The 25,066-nt window shown below is 41.4% G+C and overlaps 1 protein-coding gene across 2 annotated transcripts in view; it reads right to left on the bottom strand.

Annotated features, from left to right (window-relative positions):
* Positions 1–25,066, bottom strand: part of EPAS1 (endothelial PAS domain protein 1) — a 79,963-nt gene that overhangs the window by 24,341 nt on the left and 30,556 nt on the right. For both annotated transcript variants that reach the window (XM_054063604.1, XM_054063605.1), the window contains exons 2-4: positions 12,324–12,514; positions 702–853; positions 3–87 (exon numbers count right to left, since the gene is read on the bottom strand). In XM_054063604.1, coding sequence (XP_053919579.1) covers positions 3–87; positions 702–853; positions 12,324–12,514 — 428 coding nt within the window. The remainder of the gene's footprint in view (positions 1–2; positions 88–701; positions 854–12,323; positions 12,515–25,066) is intronic.

Genomic DNA, 25,066 nt, shown 5'->3' with positions numbered 1-25,066 from the left:
ACCATTTTTCAGACTCAGATTCTCTCGAATTTCTTCATGGTCACATGGATGAGTGAAGTCAAAAATGCTATGTCCAGTTAATTCCACCTGTGCAGAAGTAAGAACCATATTTAGCCAAGTAAAAGCAACTAAGACTATTTATTTAAATACGACCTATTTGGATGAAACTGGTCACTAGAACTAAGGGCATCAACAGGATGCTCACAGACACAAATCCTGTGATCCTCCCTTTGTTTATATAGGATAAACTTCCAATTATATAACATAACTTCCATTTTTTTCCCCAAACGTTTCTCTGTCTTTGGATTTGCAGTTAACGGTCAACATCACTGGTTCTTTTCAACACAGTACGAGAACACCGCCAACCCACAAAGCAGAAAAGGAAGGACCCAAAAGAGCAGTTCTGTCCCCTCCGTCCCATAGTCTAAGGCAGAAGCTGAATAAACACCAATTCTCCTCTCCATGGTAATATCTAGGAAGGCAAGTTTGCAATGACCAAGAACTCTACAACTTTAATAGCAAGGGAGAAGGAAACCCTACCCACTATTGTCTGGTGTGCAGGGTACCTGCCTTAGAAAAAAAGACATTTTATTTCCAGTCTTTTTTTGCAGTGACACCCAGCTGCTTCTCTGCATTTAGGCATAGGACTTGTTCCTAGGAATTGTGTTACAAAGACAGGAAGGTGTTAGGGAACAAGTTACCTGGGTAAGACCCATGTACTTGTTGACGTTCTCTGACAAAAAGATCATGTCTCCATCCTGTGTCACCACAGCAATAAATCCCTCCAAAGCTTTCAGGTACAAGTTGTCCATCTGCTGGTCTGCCTCTAGTTCATTCTCGTTGTCAGCACATACTGAGAAAAAAAGAAAACAAATGCATCGAAAGTCTTCAGCACCCTAGCCAGCCTTTTTCAATGCAAGCATACCCAGTTACAAGGCAACAAAAGTTTCTTCTGCTGTCAGAGTTTCCTTTCCACAAACCCCTTCCTCTGAGGCTTTTCTTGAGAAGAAAGCTGTCTGCAGTGTATGAAAGGGATGTCCCTTATCACTAGAAAGATATTTTTCTAAACCTTTTTGCAAATACAACAGACCCTCTGCTCACTTTCAGCGTTTCTGCAAGACGTGTTTTCAGTACATGACACCTATACACCCAGACACTGAAGTGCATCTTCTTTGTGCCTGTTCCTTTGGCCACACACAACCTTTGTATCTCCTGATGGGAACAAAGTATAGAGCAAATCTTACAGAAGATAAGTAAATTTGTGCATTCCTTACAAACATCTAAGACAGACGTTTCCATCAGGTCAAGTTTTCTACAAAGTTCAAATACATTTCATATCAACTATACCTAAATAGACCTCTCTACTTGCTATAGGGAGATCTGTTAACACCACTTTTAGTAGAAAAAAACACTTCCTTGAAGCCCCTTCAGAGGAATCGCCCTTTCATCCCATAAACCTCAGTGTTGCTGGGAAAAACATAGATCCATCCCACCAATACCTGTTTTTTCAGCTGCAGATGTCAGAACACCCCACATGCCACACCATCAAACTCTTTGACAAGCTTCATCACCCAGCTATGCTCCTGCTCCTGTCCCACAGGAATGAGAGCCTCTGACCCCCCCATTTATCTTTGCCTACGCAGATTCATGAGCCCAGTGCATCTTAATGTATTTATTAAAGCTTCCCTTTTTTTTTTTTTTTTTGTTTCTCGTCTTCTTGTTGCTTTTTGGCTGTGCTGCAGAGAAAATTGATGGTACTGTGATGCCCTCATCATGTGTGCTCCATGTTTTTCATACCCTGTGAAGCAGTAGGCAACGCTACAGGGAGGGAGAGAGTGGGACACTGCCCCTCTTAATGTTGGTCACCCAAGTGTCCACTCAGCACTCCTGCCTTCTCTTCTACACTTCTAAGCATGTTTCAGCTTCATGAATAAGGAGCCTGCAGGAGATGATTTGTAGATGAGTAGAATCAAAAAATTTCTGTGTGGGAGCTGGCCCATTAATTTCTCAACATGTTTTACATAAAAATTCTGGGATGATTTTTTTTAAAAAAAATTACAGATATTGCATCTGGTCTGTGTATCTCAGACATGATGTGGAGAGCTTATCTTTATAGCTTTGTAAGTTACCCTGCACATTTGTGATCAGTCATTACAAATATGTGCAGTGGTAAGGCTTTGAATTTCGGGGAGGAAAGGCAAACATACAAACAAAAAAAACCCCTTATAATCTAAGAATAAAGAATAACCATCTCCAACCACACACTGCTGAAGATACAAGGCCATGGCTAAGTCCCACCTAGACCAAAGGTGCTCCATAGCTGGAGTCAGCAAGGATGATCTGAGAGGAGCTGCAGCGATGCTGCTCTCTATGCTACTCCCTGGTGGCTCAAGAATGTTCCAGACTGGACCCACCACTGATTTTGCTGGCCAGAGGCTCCAGACATAATTGCATCAGCCGTACTTGCAAGAACAGTGGGACTCTTAAATGAATTTCTTGGAGTTGTTCTTCTTTATTGGTTTAATGTGGCAACAGTTTTTGTTCTCTAGTACACATACCATCAACATTTGAGAAAAACATTTCCATTTTGCTCTTTTCCTCCCTGAAACAGCACATTCATCATTTCCCTTCATGTTTCTTATCGAAATACTGATTTTGGAAGATGTCTGGAAGCAGGAATTTTGCTTTATAAAATATTATTAGAAGTGGTTCAGGTTTGGTATTTTTTGGATAGGGAAGAGACTGAGCCAAACTAATGCAGTTTTTACTTTGAAGTATTACTGAGTTATGCTGCCCAGGGAGGTGGCTGCATCACCATCCCTGGAGGTGTTTAAAAGGTGAGTAGACGAGGTGCTTGGGGATATGAATCAGTAGTGGACAGGTATGGTTGGAGTTGATGATCTCAAACATCTTTTCCAACCTAACAATTCTATGATTCTATGATTAAACAATGAGTTCAATCTCTACAGCTCCTGCAACTGCATCTGCTAGTGCCTAAGGATGGATAGCAAACAAACGAGAGCAATGAGCATTTGCAATGCAGAGCCAACTGAGATGCTATTTGCAACAGGTAACTCGTGAAAAAAATGATGCCGGTTAGTGCTTTGCATCCTCCTCCTGCTCCTCAACATCCTTCTCTGGAAGTAGCCCATTATCCACCTTGCAAATAAGGGAACAAATGGGTTCAGTGCCAGAGACACTGGGAGGATTTCGTTTATCACCCTTTTCTTCTCGGTGTGATAGTTCGGTAGCAGGGAAGAGAAGACGCGCTGTGGGGATGACCAGCACAGGCTGGGGATTTATTGTTTTGTGCCGCTGCACTGCAATTCTAACTACAGATGCAGAAGCCAGTTCCTCCTCAGCACAAAGCAAATGATTTCAGGAAATTACATCAGGGCTAGCATTTAAAATACAGAAAATACACAATAATACATCTGAATAGTATGCACTTTGACCATAATGACATTTAGGGGGGGGGAAAAAAAGGTAAGTGACCATCTGCTCCCAAGCTTGTTTCTGCTGTGTAAAGAATGTCAAGGGTCTTTTTTTTACTTTTCCGGAAGCAAACAAATGGTTTATTCAGCAGGGATCATGGCGATAGCCCAAGACAATCAGCCAAGTGTGGGTTCAGAGAAAAAAAAATGACTTTTCAGCTCTAACCCCAGACCCTCCTTTCCATTTTTTTCCCCAGCTCATTAAGTTTGCATTAACAAAACATGACCATTCAAAGGCAGGAAGGCTATTCAAAGCATTCGTATTCTTAAATGCCTCCAACAGTGAAAGACAAACACTTCACTTGTATTATCAGATGATTAAGTTTGCTTTTCCATGTATATAAATTATATTACTTATACAAACACACACAGAGGACATAGGATCACTCACATCGGGGCTGCAGGTTCAAGCCCTTAATGTCCTAGCTGAGCACAGCACTTAATGACATAGTCAGCTTTAATGCACATGGTTACAAGGTTTTGGGGGACTAGAGCTCAACATTTTTTCATTAAAATTACCTTCACTCAGCAGGAGGCGTCTGAGATGTGGACTAGGTGGAAGGAGGGAAGAAGGTTTGTGCTGCTCTGTGCACCTTCTCTTATAACCCAAAAAAGCACAACCAAGGCGTTTTGCAGACACCAGCTTCCCTGATAACTCAATAAACGCCACCACATTCCCTCCTTTTGCCTTAGTGGGCCCAGTCACTGCAGGCAAGGGAAGCTGGCAGATATGGGTTTCTTCTAGTACTTCATAGAATCATAGAATAGTTTGGGTTGGAAGGGACCCTAAAGATCATCCAGTTCCAACCCCCCTGCCATAGGCAAGGACACCTCCCAAGGCCCCATCCAACCTGGCCTTGAACACCTCCAAGGATGAGGCATCCACAACTTCCCTGGGCAACCTGTTCCAGTGTCTCACCGCTCTCATTGTGAAGAAATTCTTCCTAATGTCTAGTCTAAATCTGCCCCTCTCCAGTTTATACCCATTCCCCCTGGTCCTATCCCCACAAGCCTTTAAGAATAGCCTCTCTCCAGCTTTCCTGTAGGCCCGCTTCAGGTATTGAAAGGTCTCCTTCAGGTATATACAAGATCTCCTCTGAGCCTTCTCTTCTCCAGGATGAACAAGCCCAACTCTCTGAGCCTGTCCTCATATGGAAGGTGCTCCAGCCTTCTGATCATCTTTGTAGCCCTCCTCTGGACCCGTTCCAACAGCTCCATATCCTTCTTACATTGAGGATTCCAGAACTGAACAAAATACTCCAGATGAGGTCTCACAAGAGAAGAATAGAGGGGCAGAATCACTTCCCTCGACCTGCCGGCCATGCTTCTTTTGATGCGGCACAGGGTACAGTTGGCTTTCTGGGCTGCGAGCACACATTGCCGGCTCATGTAGAGCTTCTCATGAACCAGCACTCCCAAGTCCTTCTCTGCAGGGCTGCTCTCAATCACATCATATCCCCCATCAAGGAAACTGTGGGCACTATCAGGCACTGAAAGGTAGGTAACAAGTACCTCCAGAGGCCACTATGCTGCTGCTGCTGCCCCTCTATTCCTTGCCTGTCCCCCAGCATCCCCCAGCAGCCTGCCCAGGGAAGACCAGGCACTGGGAGGACGCACAAAAGGCACTCGCGTCTTCTGGTGTGTTCAGGTTTTTTGTGAGGCTGCAAACACAATAGTCCCAGAAGGTGTCATCTGGGCTAAACTCCGGAAGGATATTAGCTACCCGAAGACCCTCAGTCCACAGCAAAGAAACACGCTTGGCATCACTGTGGTGGCTCTCCTATGCCCTGTATCAGTTAACTCAGTACAATTATAGTAACATAGATAATAAGTAACAGTCCAAGGTATGGCCGCAGTTGCAACACTACAGTTTTTCCCCTTCTCCTGTGAAAATCACAAGCTACTAATACACAGAGGATATATACACATTAGGAGACTTACACCACAAGCAATTCAATTATTGCCACTAGCAAAAATCTGCTTTGCTTTAGAAAGATTCTCTTTTGCAGAAGAAAAATAAAGCCATCACTACTACAAGCTGCTCCCAGAAATCCCTAATGTCTTTCACTTTAGTATAAGAAATTTCAGATTCAGATGGAAAACATTTGAGAAAGCTGAGACTAAGTAAATGTAAGTAGGAGGTTAGCATGAGGAGCTGGGGGCAGAACTTGGTTTCCAGTAGGTCTGAGGTCACTTTATCAAAATATTTTCAAAATAGCTGCTAACTACATTTTAAAATAAGGATAGATTTCTTATTTTTTCCTGTGACTTTTTCCATCTCTACTAATGGAATCATCTCAGTTCAGGCACTGTGACAGTATAGTAGGAAAACCGGACTGCATATATGCCAGTTTAACTATAACTTAAGAGCACATTCTGCAGAACAAAGTACTGTAATATCATTGCTCATATTATACTTACATTTATGGCTCCCAGCCAAGATTGTGCTCGTGTAACACTGGGAAGACTATAAAGGAGGGAGAATCCCTGTCTAGCTGAGATCGAGAGATCTGGACACATGTCAGGGAGGCACAGAAAAATGCAGTGGCCTCCCTGGACTGACTGTCGGAGACACAGCAGAACCAGGAGCAGAGCAATTGTATCCCATGACCCAGCACTTCTTGGTCTGCATCAAATCTTGCTACAGTATTTTTCAGTCCACGTCTCAGAATTCATGAAATTTTGATAGACTCTATTTTGAAACATTTTCTAACCACCAAAGCAGAATTTATTAATCAACAAGAAACTTTCAACTGTAATGGCAAATGCTTATTGCAGTGTTTATGATAACCTTTTATGCTAAAGATAGCTCTTGTAAACAAGCTTTGATTAATTCCCACTGTCAGGATGTGCACTGTTCCCAAGTTTAAGAACACTTTTTCCGTAGACGCTTGCTCATTTCCTTCAGTCCAACCTCCCGGAATGAGTCTGAATGCTCAAAAAATCAGGCTCTCCTTACAAGAAATAACTGCTCAGGTGTAAACAACCTCCTAGCAAACAGCCTATACTCCTCTGAACACCTTTGATCTAACTCAAAGGGGCCTTTTTAGTCAGTTCAGAGGTACAGTGTGATAAAAAGGGGTTTCAGCGGAAGCCACATTGTCACCTCCACAGAACTTTCATGGCTTTGTCTCTAATCCTGGATCCTACAAGCACCAGAACATTGCTTGGATATTGTAATATATAATAGACACCAGGCTATAGTTGCCATTCCTCAGGAGGCAGTAGGCAGAAGTTAGGGAAGATCTAACAGCAGCAATACCTGCATCAGAAAGCAGCTTTCAGGCAGACTTGTCTCTTCCTGGTTTCTTGTTTTGCATCAAAGGAAAACGACTGATATTTCTTTTCCCCCTCTTTTTCTTTTTTTCTGTCTTGATGGGGCAGTACATCCTGTTCAAGGGCATTTTTTCCATGTGTTCAATAAAAGCTTTCAATTTAGATACATCAAGAAAAAGCTCCTCTTAAACTTGAAGCTTCCTGAGGGGCTCTTATCTCCAAGTGCACAAGCAACTTTGATAAAGGAAAACACTTATGTTAGTGTTGTTTTGATTGCAGAGTTTGTATCTAGCCAAGTCATTCAGCTGCTGCTCCCAAAAAGCTGCTTCAAGTCCTGCAGCCACTGACACTGAAAGGTGGGACACAGCACCTCATAGGATCACTCTTCGCGAGTCCATGGGACCTTCTGGTGCACCTTTCCAGAAAAAAGACATCACTTCAAGCAGCTGAAGCACTCAGCACCCAGCTCTACTCTCAGTCCTAGCAGCATGGTTGGCACAAACCTTTTTTTCCAATTTAATAAAAGCAAACAAGTAGACATGCTATTTTTAAAGCACTGTTTTATGCCACAATGGTCTGAGATTAGATGCAGCTTGTCCAGACATTCAAAAACAATGCCCACATCATTTCTCCCTACAGTCTGTCCTCTCCCTTAAAAGTCTAGAGAAAAGCTATTTTTTCCCCTCTGCTCCCTGCTGGCTTTCCGGCTCTGTTGTCTCCCTCCCTTGAAACAACTTCACACTGGCTTCCTTGTGGCCTCCCTTCTCCCAAACAACTTCCCGTCTGCTTCCCTGTTCCCTCCCCATTTCTGCTGCTGTCTGCCTGCACAGAAGCAACTCCCATCCAGTTTCCTTTGCTGGATCTCCACACAGAAAAGACACACTGCTAACTACACAGTTGGGATGGGATTAAAGAAAGCTGCTAAAATTGTGTTTGCCTGATCAGTCTGACTAAAATGTCTGTAGTTCAGGCACACAAAAACTCCCTGGTACCAAAGAATACCGGTTCCTGTAATGCCTTTAGCATCAGCATGGTCCAAGTAAACACTTAAAATTATTGGCATTGCATGCCAATGCCCATGGAGGCTTCCTAAAGTGGATCATCTTCCTCATTCTGACAAAAAGAGACCGAGGCAGCCTTAACAACTATCACGATGTTAGCTTTTAACCAAGAGAGCCATTTGTTAGCAAAAGGCAGTTATTTCTCTTTTGCCATTTATTAACCCAAAAAAAAAAGCATTAGGCTAATTTACAAGCTATGCTAGACAATAAGAGAGGACAATCACCGCTATCGATTTTTCTGACTATACTAAACAGCATCAGATCCCAAGTCCAAAAGCTCCACTGCTGATAAGCATCAGCCTATTTTCAGCAGCAACTTTATGGGATCAAAACCTTTACTTTTTTTACTTTACTTGAAATGAACAAAGATCAGTTCTAAATTTACCCTGAACATTTGAATGTAATGATGGCAAAAAATATATTATGCCAACAGATAGGAGACATCTTGAAAAATATTTAAGATGATCATAATTAAATGATATTTGTACTTAGCATTCCAATTATACCGTGTGCTGTTCTGTGCACAACATGGAAACAGTATTATAAAGCTATTGTTTCAGTTTGCTTCCTGTGATACTAATCTCAATCAGGCCGTCAGACGAACAGCCTGCATTTCTAAATGTTAAAGGCTTCCTCTCCAACATTCCCACACAGAATTGCCTACTGTGAAAATCAAAGGGAAACATGTTACTAAGTAAAGCAGTGACTTGTATAAAGCAAAACCTGGTATTTTTACCCTTTTGAACTCTGAGATATACAACCAGCTATTTCCTATTATGATGGGATACAAGGGCCAAGCTCGGGCCCTGCAATGCCTGCAGGAGACATGCACCCTGCAATCCTGGAGCCAGGATTTTCAGAGGCACGTTGTGGGAGAGCTCTCAATGGAGGGCTCAGATTCGTGGGCTCTGCCATTCACCTGCTGGAAGAATGTAGTCATAGATTTCCCTAGGTTCTTGGCTTCCCAACAGATAAATAATCATTATGCAGACACAGCTAGTAAAACAGCCCAAGTTACACAAGTGAAAAGCCTATTCCGAGTCAGGGAATAATAGGAAGGGGCATGAGACACTCAATGCCAGTGGACTGAGGCTGGCGAGTTGCCTAGAGCCATCTCTGAAACCCCATCTGGAGCATCAGCTTGCAGAAAGACGAGGATGCAGTCCTGGGAAGGCCTTTGCTCTCTCTGTTCCCAGCAAAACAGCCATGAAATGAAAAGACGTGTTTGCATCTGAGAATGGTGCCTACAAACAGTAAGATATAATAAAATCTGGCGTTTCAGTTTACTATTTATTATTGATAAAATAAATAATAAATAATAAAAATGCTAATCAAGCAGTACTTTACTACCTTTCGAAGCTTTTTTTTCAGCTGCACTGCAAGCTTATTTTAGTGATGTTGTGTGTGTATATATATATAAATGCAGTAAATGTTATCTTAATGTCCTAACTAATGACAGAAAAATTGCTAGCACTTAACTCCAGTTTACACTAAGTGTCTAGCCTAAATAATTAAAACTATTTCTATGAAGACAACATAAAGCAGAGGGGCCAGGCGTTCGATTCTCATGCACATTGCAGTCCTCCACCTCCCCATTTTCCAGTTAACCTGTCAGAAACAACACAGTAACGCTGTGGTCCCCATTGGTGGACTTGGGCTTCTCAAACACAACGCAGAATTAATGGCCAAATTCCAGTCTGCTAAATGTGTGTGAAACAGGGGCAGCTTTGCTTGAGGCTCAAAAAGGGTCTAGAGCAAAGGTGAGTACAGAGAGTAGATAGACATCACACAAGCCCACATTGCTTGTCCCATGTTGCTCCACACTTGTCAAAACACGAGGACCAGCAAACCTCCATCTGTGAGCCAAAAGCTCTATCAAAAACCTGTCACTTTGAATTAAATTGGACAGCCTTCTAGTGAAAGCCAGCATCCTTATAAAGACTGACATTACTCAGAAGCCCATATTCTGCTTTCACAGGAATGGATCAGAAAAACGGCACCCGTCAAAATACTAGCTGTATCAAGCACCTATTGTACGGCAGTGGTGTTAATCAGTCCTGAAAGGCAGCACTTTTTCAATAAAGTTCACCTTCCTGAAATTCAGTATTACAGCTTTGCCTCCTGAAAGCAAGAAACAGTTCTCAACCAGATAAGAGATTTACTTTGGCCAAAGTAGTACTCTACACCTGTAAATCTCAGGAGTCTCAGCAACTGTAACCTGTTGGGCAATTGCATGAGGAAGAAACAATACCTTGAAATTACTATCCTGCTAACAATAATGAAAGTTCTCTCTCCGATGCCAGTTTATTCTAATGCTTGATAAATTCCAGGCTTAGATTTTCAGCCTTCTTGTTTAGCTTGGCTAATTTAAATGTTAGCTATACTCAGAAGAAAATAATTAGCAGATGAGGCCTTTACAAGCAACAGTGGTTTTCCGTCTGAGTTCTTTTGTTTCAGTGCATTCTCACTGTTAGAAAATAATGCCCAACTCTTTCAAAAAATGAGTCCCTTTAAAGTACTCTAAGTTCAATTTATCAGAATAGAAGCACTGAAGATTTTGAAACCCTTATGTTCCTCTCTGTTATCTAAATACGTCGCTATGCACAAATCCGCATTTGACTAACAACACAAATTTTAATAATGAGATTACTTGCTCCAAGCCAATATTTAGACTGAGGAAGTGCATCAGATTTAAGGCTAAGCAAATAACTAGAGAAAGCCTGGACTATTAAATCACAGCCTGTTACTACTGTAGTATTTAATTTCCAGACTCCTTTCTAACTGCTGGGTCCAGGTGGTATTTAAAATAAAAATGTAAAACAGCTACATGAATCACATTGCTTTTCAAACACTGTCACAGAAAAAATCATATCTGTATACTTATATTTAAGTATTATATACATATATGGGGCTGTCAACACTACCAAATAATATGAACCTAAACCTTAACACTACAGAAGCACTGAAACAAAAAGTTATAGTCGTAGATTTTTTTCTTCACCAAGAGGTGCACCTGCATTTGAAAAGTTCACTTTAAACTTTGCAGTTTGCAGGTGAGCTAATGTATTTTTCTGATGATGACAGCAAAATATTTCACATCAACTTTCACAGACACACATGTTATACCATTACAGCCCTTCAGAAGTTTGCTTTTCCTACACTGTGCCAGTCTCTAGTTCATGTCATATAAATATTTGAAAAGTTGAAGCTGAGTTTTTATGAGGAAGTTACCAACAAATTGGTTTGGTGTATGGCATGTTTAAGAACATTCACCTATTTACTCAACTTCTTCAAGTATTAAGTACCTGATGAAATCAGAGATGATTTCCAAACACTGTTCAGCTAAGAAACTTTTCTTTTCACAGAAGTAAATGTTAAAATCAGACTCTATAAGCTAAGATGAAACCATTCACATTTTATGCAATAATCTTAGCAGAACCAAAAAACCCTAAAAAAATTACAAAGCACTCAGAAGCAGAATTGAATTTGTCATATCTTTCAGACTAACCACCAAAGAACCAACAGCATGCTCTTCCACAAAATGAGATACTTCCTAATACCATTTATTAAAGTAATTGTTACGGTATGACTCAACTTTTCAAAAGAGGGGAAGTGCAATCGTGACTTTATTGGGAGTGTTGCCATTAATGAAGGAAAAGATGAAATTTCGGGTTTACCTTTCACAAACAATGCAGGCATTGTTTTGTTAACGTATTCTCAACACTTATAGGTCACCATGTGAAAGTTCCCCCAGAAACATCAGGTTTTTTCATTGATTTTACAGGCTACTCAAACCACATATTTCCATCAAAGTGATTATTCAAATATAAGTGCAAAATAAAAATATTATTAATTTTATTAATTTTCACAGGCTATGAAAGTGATGCTGGTTCACATTTCCTAGTAGTCCAACATAAGTAGGATTCTGACTACATAGAACCCATTCACATCAAGAACTTAGAAGTTGTTTGCTTTAGCTATCTCATTATACCTCATCGTAAACAATCCACCCACTACTCACTACCAGCACACAGTACAGCTAGTCCTTTCAAATGAAGATCTAGACATTCTCAGCTGCCTTTTGAATGTACTGGCACAAACATATTTGCCATGACAAATCAAAATTTACTTGTTTAGTCATGGAAGCTTCACATGTATGTTTGCATTCTGATTAAACTCTTAAAAGCTTAAAATCTTGTAGCTGAGCTTAATAAAACACATTCAAGAATGTTGAGAGGGTTTTTTTTTCAGAGAGGCAAAACTGCATTAGTTCTTATTTTGGTAATGAATATCTTATATGACTAATGTCACTCACATATTTCTATGCCAATTAAAATATACATAATTCTGATAGAAAAAAAAACCCAACAACCAGTCTTTAAATCCAGTTGTATTGTTACAACACAAGCAGTTGTGTCCTGTTCTCACTTTAGGACAATTTTACCAAGCTGCTGTTAACTAGCATTGACAAATTCTTTTAGCTAGATCATACCTGAAGACAGAAGCTTGTGAGTGCGTAGGAAACTGATTGCCAGGCGCATTATGGATGCCTTGTCCAGGTGGGAACTAATATTGTGGGGCAGGGGCAGCTCATGTGCCAGTTCATAGAAAACTTCAGTCTCTTTGCTTCTTCTGCACCTTGCTGCATCTCTTGATTTCTCCTTCCTCCGTTCGGAACTGCTCCTAATACATAAAGGAGAGACAGGAAAAAGCATTTCTTTAAATGCAATCCACAACCTGAGAGAGGCATTTAAAAGGGTAAATCTTCTCAGCAATGAATCCAGTCTGTCAACTGGTTTAAATCAGTTGACCAGACTTTAATATCTATTTGTTCTTCTTGAAATGGGAATTAGGAGAAGACTGACACATCTGGAAAGGGCTCTAATTTGACACAAGGCAGCCTTCGGACACCCTGAATCCCTGTTGAGTGTAGCAGGATCAAGATCTGTCTTAGGCAAGAGATTTGAAACAAAAGGGCAAACTATCATTCCTGGGATGCAGGAAATGATAAAAATAAAGATTTTGTTTGTTGAATCTGAATTAATTTACTTGAGAAATACTCTGGGATTAGGTGACAATCCATTTTAAAGCTGGAACAATTAAGATGCATGTGGCTGCGTTGTAGATATGTCAGTGTCGTTTTCAGTGGCTGTACCTGGCATTAAAATACAAGTAATAACAGAGTATCAAACCGTGTTTCCACATACAACTGTCCCAGCTCTTAATCCAACACTGCCCTGAAAAAAACACCTTTCCTTGACCATGAAGGATACAATATGGGAAAGAAAACATTGTTACTTACAAGAAACCCCTCCTTTACAGAAGCTATTCTAATTAAACCATCACCTCTCCACTGCCTATGAAAAAAAAGATCTCTTCTTGATGAACATAACATGACCAATACAGCCAGCTTCCTTTAAACTCCACAGAGAACAGAAAAGAAGAAAATAACAAAGGGGAAGACGTTTTATGAAGCAAGTATGCAAAATGAAGCCACCAAGGGACATAAAGCAAACTTTGTCATATGAGAAACACAGGAGCTACATTTATAATGGATCTGGGATAAGCTTAAGAGAGAACTTCACTGACTCTAAGGTTCTTTTTTTTAAGTACAATTCTTATTTCAGAACATGAAGAACCTGAATCCATTCAAAACCATCAGCTATTTCAACCATATGGAACCCTGCTGATACTACAAGTTTCCTGCACTTGCATGAGTTGAGGTTTTGCACCTCAGTCATACCAACATAAAATATACTTTTTTTTCTATTTAAGTCAGGCTCCTGTAATACCGGACCAGTGCAGACAACACAGCTTGGATAAGCACTGAACAGGGTGTGGAGAAAATCAGCCCCACTGTTTTTGCTGTTGTGGCTGCACATTCATTTCTAGAATCAGCAGCAGCAGCTCTCCAATCACAAAGCCACCTAAAAATGAAGCATCTTATACCTGCTTTTTCCAATGCCGGTATAAAATAATAAGACTATAAACTAAAAATAGATCAACCAAAAAAAAAAAAAATCCAATCAAAACAGGATATGTCAAAAAACATTCTCTTGTGCAATGACTATGAGGAAAACAAATATTAATCACCGCACTTAATCCTAGAAACTGTTCCAGACATGGCAGGTCTCATATAAAACTGCATAAAACACAAAAAAAAGAATTTTAATACATAGTAATGTAGTCTAAAGAAGATGACCATTTCTAGAAGAGTTAGACTGTCTGCAGAAGCTTCTAGTACAGAAACCGCAGGCAGCTTCATAAATTAAAAAGAAGCAAAAATAACCAAAGTGCACGTTAAATGCTGAAACTAAAGCTACATTAAGGTGTTTGCTAGGGCCCAGGCAAGACTGGGCATTCAATATCATCATCCAAAGCAGAAATGTGCTCACAAACCATCAGTAGGGCCCTCATGCTGCAAAACAAGTGAAGCCAGGCATACACTTACGGATCAGATAGGTACTCATCAGTGGGTGTGCTAGCAGGGCAAGGGGCCTCATAAATGCTTACAGTATCTTCTCGAGATCCATGATCAGCCCTCGGCAAACCTCTTTCACAATTATTTTGCCTGAGGTGACTATTTTTTTAACATGGCATCTGTTACAGGAGGTATGCACGGGGTGAGACCTACACACATGTCAGTACGTAACGGCAGGATCCAACTGATAATGACTTCAGGGGCATCACTGGAGCAAACAACTCCTCGCACGAGTTTGAATCTAAAGAAACATATACTCGCAATGTGACCCTAACTCTTTACTTTTATCCTTGTCAAGCAAGAGTCGCACTACGTCCACATGAAAGCAGTCCCTTCGTACAGCTGTCTGAGAAATGCTGGGGCAGCCAGCCCATGCTGGGGGCTGTGCTGCTGCCACTGCCCTGCCCCGGCACCCGCAGAAGACACAGACACAGTGGGGATCAGCCCCACAAACACTGAGGCAGACAGACCACCTCCCACACCAGAGCTTAAACATAGGCATATAGCATCACTCACCGGTCTTCCCAGGGCAGGTGTTGGGAACAGGAGAGCCATGTAAACTGCTTACACAGATGCTTCTTTCAGAGGTACACATTGCTCGCTAAAGAAAAATATGTCTACACTGTGCCTATAAAGATGCCATGCTGGGAACAAATCTTCTCAGTTTCTAATTTTACTGACAAAATAAAAGAGTAGAAACAAAACAAAACCAAACAGACTAAAACTAGGCAGCAATATTTGCAAAAATTGCCAATTGCGTCTTGGAAAATATAACTTGAACCACTAACATTCAAGCTCTGCTTTAAATCGAGAGCTCACAATTTTCACATTAGAACTAACTTGGGCAAAACAAGATCCAATCTCTCCTCGTTTAAATACAAGACTTTGGGAACCAAGGCCAAAGCCATGTCGTAACTTGTGCAGTAAAAATAGGTTGTATAAGACAGAGTCTCTCATGACAACACTCTGGCCACAAAGAAAAATATTTAGTTTTGCTAACCTCTGTAAATATAATTGTGAAGTGCAGCTAATGAGACAAACTAGTTTCATTAACCATGGGTTGTTCAAGGTTTCTAGTAACTAATCCTATGAGCAGAGTACAATTTTTTTTTATCGGTGCCACAGATGCTTTCCCTCCGCGCTACTTCTGACTGTCTTTAGAGCTTCCACGAATAAGAAGACAAGGGGAAGAATCAGCCTGCTTGGTTGCTTTCAAAGGACTTTCTTGCTCATGCATTATAATTTAAAATAAACAAACAAATTGCTTGTTAAGCATTTCCCTTGCGGCTTCCTGCACCTGAACTTTCCTCCCCTTCTTCCCTCACTCAGCACACCTTCACCTTGCATTGTTACGGCAGCCAGCACAGCACAAACACACAGAAACCCAAAACAACCCCCCAACCTCACACTGATTGCCCTACACAGCTTCCCCTCTGCTTCCCAGTAGATATCTACACTTGTTTGCTGTCGCTCCCAGGAACATGGGCATTGAAGTCCCATATTGAAGTCAGTCATTTTGCACTTGTCTTGGTTCCAAAAGCCTCCAAAAACTGCAGTCAAGTGGCGGAACTCTGCAAAAAGCAGTATTTTCACCATTTTTCATTTGCAGATGGCAGGCCACTAGGTTTCTTTGCATTTACTCCCATTTTATGTCCAGGATTTGCATTCTACCCTGCGTAAGGCTGGACTACCCACAGCTGAAGAGTGAAAATATAACTACTGGACAACCTGCCCATTCGAAGGCCAGGAAGAATAGCTGACATCGAATCCTCTTCACACATCATTAGGCCAATAGAGAAAATGTCCAGGCTCTAGCTAATTTATGAATCATTCCCTCCCAGTACATAAGCCACCCACTTAGTGGCAGAAAAAGAGCACACGTGTGCGTCACTGCTTGGAGAGAGTGACGCAAGCAGATGCAGAAGCCTCACTCACCCAAACCTGTGTCAGATTTTTAAAAATGCAAAGGGAGGACAGAGGAGAAAGCCACCACAAATTAATCCACAAAACACTGCGGTACAGCAGGGGAAGCCTCCTGGGAGGTCACCAAAGCTTGCTCCTTCAGAAGCCTGGGATCTGGCAGAATAAAGCCCTGCTCAGCCACACGCACACACTCACATTGCAACCACAGCATGACTGTTCCAATAAAATGGCAAGAAAGGAAAGGAGATGCTCAAATCTCAATTGGAAATAGGGTGACTGAGCTCAAGAAAGGCCTGGGGATTCCATCCAGTAAACAGTTATGCTGAGGGCTGTTGGGAGGCTTGAGGAGAAAATGAAAGGCACCGCTTCCCAGCAAGGATTCTTCCAGTGCCGCCAGACAATGCTCCAGGGACACAGCACTTATAGCATGCATGCCATAGGGAATGCAAGAGTTAAGGCAGCGCAGGCAGCTCCCTGCCACAGAACACAAGTATGGCACTGTACCCCCAGGAAGGCTGTTTACATCATTTCCCACTCCCTCCTGGCCGTGTTTAGTTTGTGCTCTGAAAATAGATTTTACGGGCCAATCCGTGCGAGCAAAGATGACAAGCAACTCACAAGTATTTGCCCTCTCTGGTGAACCTCCCAAATTTTCAGGAGCAAAAGCTCTTCATACTACTTCCAAGAACCCCAAAACCAAACTGGTTCCAGGCATACACCCACTCATGGGAACAGAGCATGTGATCCCACCCACCAGAAGCATCTGAGCGGGTGTAGGAATGCCCTACACCAATCCTGGGAGCCAGATTCCTATCCCCTTGCTCATCTCCAACAGCCCCTTGCAACACAGCTCCACTAAAATCTGCAGGAATGCCTGCAGATGAAGGTCTTCCACACCCAGGCTGAAGATCATAATCTGGCTTTCCAAAGCTTCTCATTGCAAGACCGGAAACTCCAGGCATGGCAACATATTGGCAAAACTTGAAGTCCCACATAACTGCTTCGATTTAAAGAACCTTGCGAAACTATCGTGTCAGCCTAGGGACTGTCTTCCCAGCGCTCACTGCTTTGACAGCTCTGGACTCCGTCAGCCAGGAGAAATGCTGGGGCAGCCAGCCCAGGCAGCGGACTGTGCTGCTGCCACTGCCCTGCCCCGGTACCTGCAGAAGGTACCCGCGACCCAGATACAGTGAGGATCAGCCCACAAACACTGTGGCAGACAGTGGAGCTTATACACAGGTGTATGGTGGCACTCACCAGTCCAAAGTAGGGTTAGATAGCCACACAACCCTCCTTGGCTCAGCAGAGAGAGACTGACCTGACATTTCATTATTGTATCCACTGGCTGTGACCATACTTAATCTCTGTAGTTTCAATCATACTTCACCTCCCTCAGTAATCCCTGCCCACCACCTCCACCCATACATTGACCTTGTCCTTCCCGCATGCAGCTACCCCCCTCAGAGCCATTGGTACCCACTCAGCCAATGACGATGTGGAATGGTCAGCTTCAGCGATTCTCCCTTCTGTCAAAGACATCGGTGGTCTCCTTTAAACTTATGGAGGGGATTTGCCGAGATAGCAATCTTCTGTTCAGGGTTTCGCTGCTCTCAACAAGTCTATATGGGTCGATACTTTGGTTGTGTACACACGCGTTTGCTTGTTTAAGACCAGGCAGCACAGCAGTTGCACTGAATTACACTCCCACCTTGCAGACTCCAGATCACAGAAGCTTTTAGAGGAATTGTAATCCGCACCTTGCATAAAAACACCTTGCACGTAATCTGGTAGCCTTCACTCTTACATACCACATGACACATTCGTACAATGCTTTGAAATACGTAGTTTAGATTGACTCGCTACCGTTTATTTCATGATTTTGGTGACCCTTGGACTTTGCTTCAAACTGCTGTGTATGCAAGCTAGTAAAACAACAAGCATATTACTTTATATCCAATGGCTGGTTATTAAATGTTTCTAGCTCCAGCACTTTAAAGGTCAAGAATCCACAGTTAATCAAGCTGTCACATGAAAATTCTGTAGCAAATGCTAATTTCAAATGGTTTAGAGTAAAGCTTGAAATGCTAATTTGGAAAACAAGAGAAATACATTCCATGGATACAAAGATATGAAAATATTTTACAGTATAAATAAATGAAAAAATTGATCAGACACTTCGCATAAAAAAGATTTTTCCAATTCAAGCCAGTAAAAACCTCAATAAATATATTTTAACAAGGAGCACATCAAAGATTTATTTCAATCAAGCAAATCAATTTTTTCCTTTGGTTATATTTTGCTTTACCGTCTGCTTGGCAAGTCCCTAGATGATTTAAACTAGCACATAGTATCTAAAAAGGAGTTTTGCTGACTGTGAGGAACTCCATAGCAATCTCAGAACGACGCTGCGCGATGTCCCTGAAGGTGGGCTTACACAGACACCAAGCAGCCAGCAGTAACGCTTACTTAGCCTTAAAATTCCTTTCAAAAGTATTTGTAACCATTCCACCTGACAAGCAGTTTATTCTCGATAGCACGCTGTGCTTTTGAAAGTCCCCTCCGTTAAAGTAATGGAAGTGACCAATAGTAAATAAAAAGTGCCACAAACAGCAATTTACTCACTCACCGGGAACTTGGGCCAAACTGTAAATGAAACCCATACACAATGCCATACAGATCCTCCTTTTACCTCTTTCCAGTGAAAATTATTATTTCTAAAGTCTTGGAACACATTAGATGCCCAAGTTCAGCACATCAGCAAGAATAACAGGAAGGTGAAGGATGCAGTGTTATTCTTGGATTCAGAGGAATAAAATGGGTTGAAAATATGTGAAGTGCTCACGGCTATTCAGTGCTAAAGCAGCATTGCTACACGTTGGGATGTGGTACCCAATACACAGATAAAGCAGATACAAAAAATGCCAAAAAGGACATTAATAGAGGAAAAGAGAGTTCACAGGTAACAAAAATAAAGCTACTAACAGAAAGGGCTATTACAAAAATAAGGAAATTAAATACCTTCCACCCTCACTTTGAAGCTGCCCTAACTTACAGTAACTCACCCCCAACTCCTTGGTTTGATTGGAGGATTTCTTGTGCTTCTGTAAAAGCAAATCACTGCTAGTTCTGTTAAGATTGGCAGCTACTGCTGTACCAATATAAAGCAATTCTTTCCTCAAAGTTTAAAACCAAAGGCTAGATGAGTGTCAGAAAAATGAGAAATTATGAGCGTCTAAGGGGCAGATGAGCGAAAAGTTCATGCTAAGTAAGGGCAAAGAACTAATTTCCATTCTCATTAGGTGTTTCCAAAGGATGCTTGGCAAAATGCTAAAGGACTTGGCTAGTATGATTAGAGCATTAAGGGATGACACCCAAGTGAATACCAAACTTTTGGGGTCTTTGAGCATATTTATGATTCACTAAGTCTTTGTCACCTTAGGACCATCACAGCTGACAGTAACACAGCCAGGAATATCTTTGGTCAGGATAAATTCCATATGAACTTAAATAATCATTTTTAAGACTAACTTCCCTCATGTCTGCAGTTCTGGTGGTACCTTTAATGTGTTCATAATTAAGCTATACTGGATTTGTGTTTTATTTATTTCCAATAACATTTAACACTTATTTCTATTAAAAAAAAAAGGTGGTGCTGAGACAATAACTTTTATACCGATACAGTCCTAAAATGCTTATACCCCTAGCATCTTTTTCATGCAGCTATTAAAAGAAAAACAGTTTGCATCTGCAATTTAAAGTATCACTGTGAATACTGAAGCTGTCACAGCAACTAAATAGTTCTTTGAAAGTTCAATGTTTAAAACCTTACTGAGGCTGCAGGAGTACTTATATTTTTTAAAGCATTTAGGTTCACAACATGTCACCAGAGTCTGATAAATTTAATCACAGTAAGCAAAACAACATCTACAGGATTTATGCTCAACCATTTTTTTCTCTAGTTTTATGAGTACCTTGAACCAGAAAGATAAGTATTAGGATTTCGGCAGCCATTAATCTGGTCCTGGATTATTTTACGATGCCGCGACTGCAGCCTGTCCCGCAGTCGCCAGCCTGGTACCTCAAAGGACGTGCCGAGCATGCTGCTCCTGGGGCAAGGCACAGCGCTGTAGAAACGTGCAAGGCCTGCGGTGTGCAGAGATGCCAAGTTGCTGTTTGATCAGCAGTTAGAGGCATTGGCTTTTCACCTTTTCATCCCATTCCCTGGGCTAGATGGCAGAGACACTTTTCTCCTGTTTTCAGGCAGAGCAGTTTTCTGCTCCAAGGCACTGCAAGCCCCGCTGCAGGTCACAGAAACTGTCAGGACAGCTCTGGATCACCCTTGTAAAGCTGCTGCAGTTTACACCTAGGAAACATCTCCTCAGTCTTCTCAAATAATAACGAAATTTGGAGAGAAACAAGCAGCCCAGTACACAGTCAAATCTCAAACAGAGGAGCACAAAGTCACCTAAATTCAGTCTTTCCTCCTGAGACTGGTTCTGCACTGCTCTGCTCCATGAAGATAGGGGATCATGGATTCTTTCCCTGTAGCAATCAACTCTGATAAAAGCCAAGATACGGCAAGCTTCAGCGATAACCTGCGGACTAGAAAAGCCCACCACCAATCAATATAACAGGAAAGACTGTTTCAGTGATGGCAAAACCTGAACTTGCTTTCAAACTGGCAAAATTTTTAGGGGTCACAAATGTATCACACTGATTTTCTCCATAGTTTCTACTTCAATAGTCAAGAATCCCTGCAGTAGAGCTAGAGCTGGAATTGCACCACAGCAGCAAGGGCTGAGGTTGTGACAATGCACAACTTGAGATCTCTATCAACGGTTTGCGTTTGAGAAATTACCGATCCTTATCTTGTGGTATTACTTGTAGTAATCAGTCAATTTTGACATCTAATCTAGAGGTCCATACATATTGTTGCTCAGAAGCTCAGAGGTATTGCTAAGATCTGTTCCCAGATAACCCAACTATTTACCTACTCTAAAAAACACATACCAAAGGATGTGCTTTATCTCTTCACCAGCGGGTTAAAGCTAAAGGTGAGCGAAGTGCAATTTGCAGCCCAGGGAGGCCCCCAGAACTGAAACTCAGAATCAGCCTCATTTTTCAGATGGGGCACTGACCACATCCCAGCCCACAGCAAACCACAACCAGCATTATTTATCAAGATGGTGCAACTACAGGTAAACAAGGCCAATTTTTCAATTATGCTTTTTTCAAGCTTAAGGGGCAAACATCGCCATCACATGACTTTACTATCAGTGGTATGCATACCTAAGCTTTGGCCTCAAAGCCACTCAACTGTAAACAGTTGAGAGAGTCATGCCGAAAATTGTTGACAAATCCTGAATTTTATGATCTAACATTGTGTTACACCCTGGGCAATACCCACTGACATTTGTGGGCAAAATCCCTGGTGCTTCAGCAGGCTTGGACAGTACGTTTTATCTCCTCGAACTGGTTCATTTGCTGACAGGTTCACACAAGGGGCCTTTGTGGGTAGGAACAATAAGAGAGGCGCACACAGCACAGGAAAATGGGTGGTGACCACCAAGGGCTGGAAAAACGCCTCTTTCAAAGGAAGGTCTTTGAAAACATTTATTACACCCCACCCAGCTATTTTCACTACAATATTTCAATACATAAAAACAACACAGGGAAAATAAACAGCCCACCCTTCAATATGTTGCAGGTTCTCTAACCTCTGAAAAGAGATCAGCAAGCCATAAAGACGCAGAGATCTTCACCAAATCGAGATATATGAGGTCTGCAAGTATCCACCAAAACCTCTCCCCATCATCTTTCTTCTCTCATGCATCTCCAGCCTGTCTATGTAAGCAGACTCAATTAGTCATCTTTATTTCCAGAATAAAGTAATCTAAATTTAAAACAGTATTAGCTGGTAAAGAAATGATAGCAAGCATTTATAGGGATCATAAAGTAAATATATTGCCACAATTAAAAATCCAGTTATATAAGTGAATGGTTCTCAACAATGCATTTCAGCATTTCAGATTCTTTTTTTGATAGTTCTGCCAATTAAAACAGTGCAGAACTAATCAAATATTAAAGAGTGTCTTGGTTTCAGCTGGGACAGAGTTAATTTTCTCCCTAGTAGCTAGTATAGTGCTGTGGTTTGGATTTAGTATGAAAACATTGATAACATACTAATATTTTTAGTTGTTGCTAAGTAGTACTTTTACTAAATCAAGGACTTTCCAGCTTCTCACATTCTAGTAGCAAGCAGGTGCACAAGAAGCTGAGAGGGAACATAGCCAGGAGAGTTGACCCAAACTGGCCAAAGGGATCTTCCATACCATGTAACATTACGTTCAGTATATAAACCACAGCCAGAGAAGGGGGCAATTGCTGCTTAGAGACAGGCTGGGCATCGATCATTGGGTGACTGGGCAACTGTATGGTACATTACTTGTTTTGCATATTCTATTATTATTATTATTATTCTCTCTCATTTTTTGCTGTCCTATTAAACTGTCTTTATCTCAGCCCATGAGTTTCACTTTTTTCCATTCTCCTCATCCCACTACAGGTGTGGGGAGTGAGCAAGTGGCTGCATGGCGCTCGGTTGCTGGCTGGGTTTAATCCACAACAAAGACAAAAGAGCTGCAAGACAGAATAGGAGCGATAAAAGAAATCCATAATGAAATGGGTCTATGAAATCAGAAGCATAAGTCTGAAGAACAGTCTTTAAAGGCATGGAGGCCACGCTCTCACACAGCTTTGTCTCCATTGCAGCCAGTGAGGTTACCAACAGAGCAAAGATCAAGCCAGTGAAGTCCCCCTGCCTTGAGAACACAAAAAAAAAAAAAGAGGCAGTTCTTCCATTAAGGCTCTGGGCTCCTCTACAATGATACCCTCTGCAGCACCCTTACTTGCAAGTTCAGCATATAAAGAGATAAATATTCCTTTGCATCTGCAAAGGAATATTGTCTACTTTGCATCACTTTGTTTCAAGCCCAGGTTCTCTGCATTGGATGCATCTGCACTGGTGATGCACAGCAGCTCAAAATGAAAAAGCTTTGTCTCCTTTAGGGAATGTCCAAAGTGATCATCAAAATTACTCTGTGTCATTCCCTGTTAATAACCTGTGCCTTGTCCTTCTTAGGTGCCAAATCTTTAAACAGTCTTGTTAGTAAAGTTAAGAAAATAGCTCTTGTAATAAAATCTTTATGAAATAATGCTGGCCCTTCTTTACCTTTTGGACCTTAATAATTCTGATGTGCACTTGGTTATGCTGTAATTTAATGGTTTCTCCCTCTCCGTCTCTTGGCCATTTGTAGCCATTCACAGTAAGAAAATAGATGTCCAGAAAGACATTAAATAGTCATTTCTTTGGCAAGCAGGGAATAATAACTCTTGAGACTAACAATACAGATGCTCTAAATTTTGATCATTCCATGTAACACAGTTTCCTCCACTTCCTGCAACAATGATCAAGTGCAGCTACTGAGAGCTAGGCTACATTTTTTTGCCCTCTGGGGTGTGAGTTTTGTTTGTACAAACATCCTGGGACAGCTTATTCTTAGTTCCTGCTTTCTTTTCAGGGGGCTGTTATTTTATACAGTAGCATTTTAACTTGTCTGTCTCCTCTTAATTAAGTCATTGGGTAAACTGAAATAATGATAACTTCACATGCTGTGATTTTAGTGTTATCTCATTAATATTTAAGTCTGTCACCAGTTTAAGTTGATAAAAATCAAAGACTAGTAGAATGAGATGGCATAATTTGTATTCTTCTATTACTATGAGGGAAAAGGATTAAACCAACGGGTCAGGCTACTTCAGCTACCTGGCCAGAAAGCCACCAGTCACTTCAGCAACGTTAGGCAATTCCTCTATATTTACAGCTAAACTTGGAGGCTGGAGTGACACAACTTGGGGGCACCAGTGCCTTCTCTGTCTACCTCACAACAGACACCTTCAGCTGTTGGCAAAGCCTTGAGGAGCTGCCCTCTCACTGCTGACCTACCTTTTGGCATCCACCACTGCCGCAGAAGCCAGAGGGACATCAAAACTTCAGTACTCGAAGAGGAAACAACGGTGGCCTCTCTACACTCAAGTGCAGTATTTCAAATATCTTAAAAATTAAGGCTTGGTTGTGCGGGGAAATGGCCGCTGGCTCTTCTGATGCTTCACCCTGAATAATTACTCAGTAAGCATAAACTTTCAAAGGGAACTGATATAAGGCAGTCTGAGTTGCAATACAAAGTAAATAAATGGATGCACTCTTTGTCTTTCGATGTTTCTTGGTTTATTGTTTCCTTTCCCACTGCTGCGTACTAACCCTTTAAATTTCTATTTATCTACAAGTGAAGGGTGGCTACTCTAGACAAAAATAAAAGATGACGATAAATGGGAAGCAGAAAAGCTAGGAAGCATTTAGTACTTATACAAAGGTAAATTTACATGACCACATTTCTTCGCATTTTCTGGCTTTTACTTCAGAACTATGAATTAACCTACCAGTAATTTGCTATCATTCCTGCTGGAGCTCTTATTCCCCTTAAAGTTAATCAAACAAGGCACATATGCATATACTGGGCCTGATTCTCATCTCCATCATGGTTCCATCACCCCAAGAGGGCAGGATATGATAGTCTAAGAATGGTAACAAATTCTGTTTATGACAAAGGCAGGTAGGTAAAGCTTAGTTCTTCCAGAAAAGATGCTAGATTTTTTTTGTTCAATTTGATACAATTCACAATTGCAAGCTTACTTAAAAAGAAACGCATTACAACCAGGCAAGTCTTGACATCTATCAGAACTTTGCATCTGTGAGGGTGTGGTACCTCAAT

This window comes from Cuculus canorus, chromosome 3, assembly GCF_017976375.1.
Source record: "Cuculus canorus isolate bCucCan1 chromosome 3, bCucCan1.pri, whole genome shotgun sequence".
NCBI classification, from domain to species: Eukaryota; Metazoa; Chordata; class Aves; order Cuculiformes; family Cuculidae; genus Cuculus; species Cuculus canorus.
Note: the sequence above shows the minus strand (reverse complement) of the source record. Positions and strands in the feature narration are given on the sequence as shown.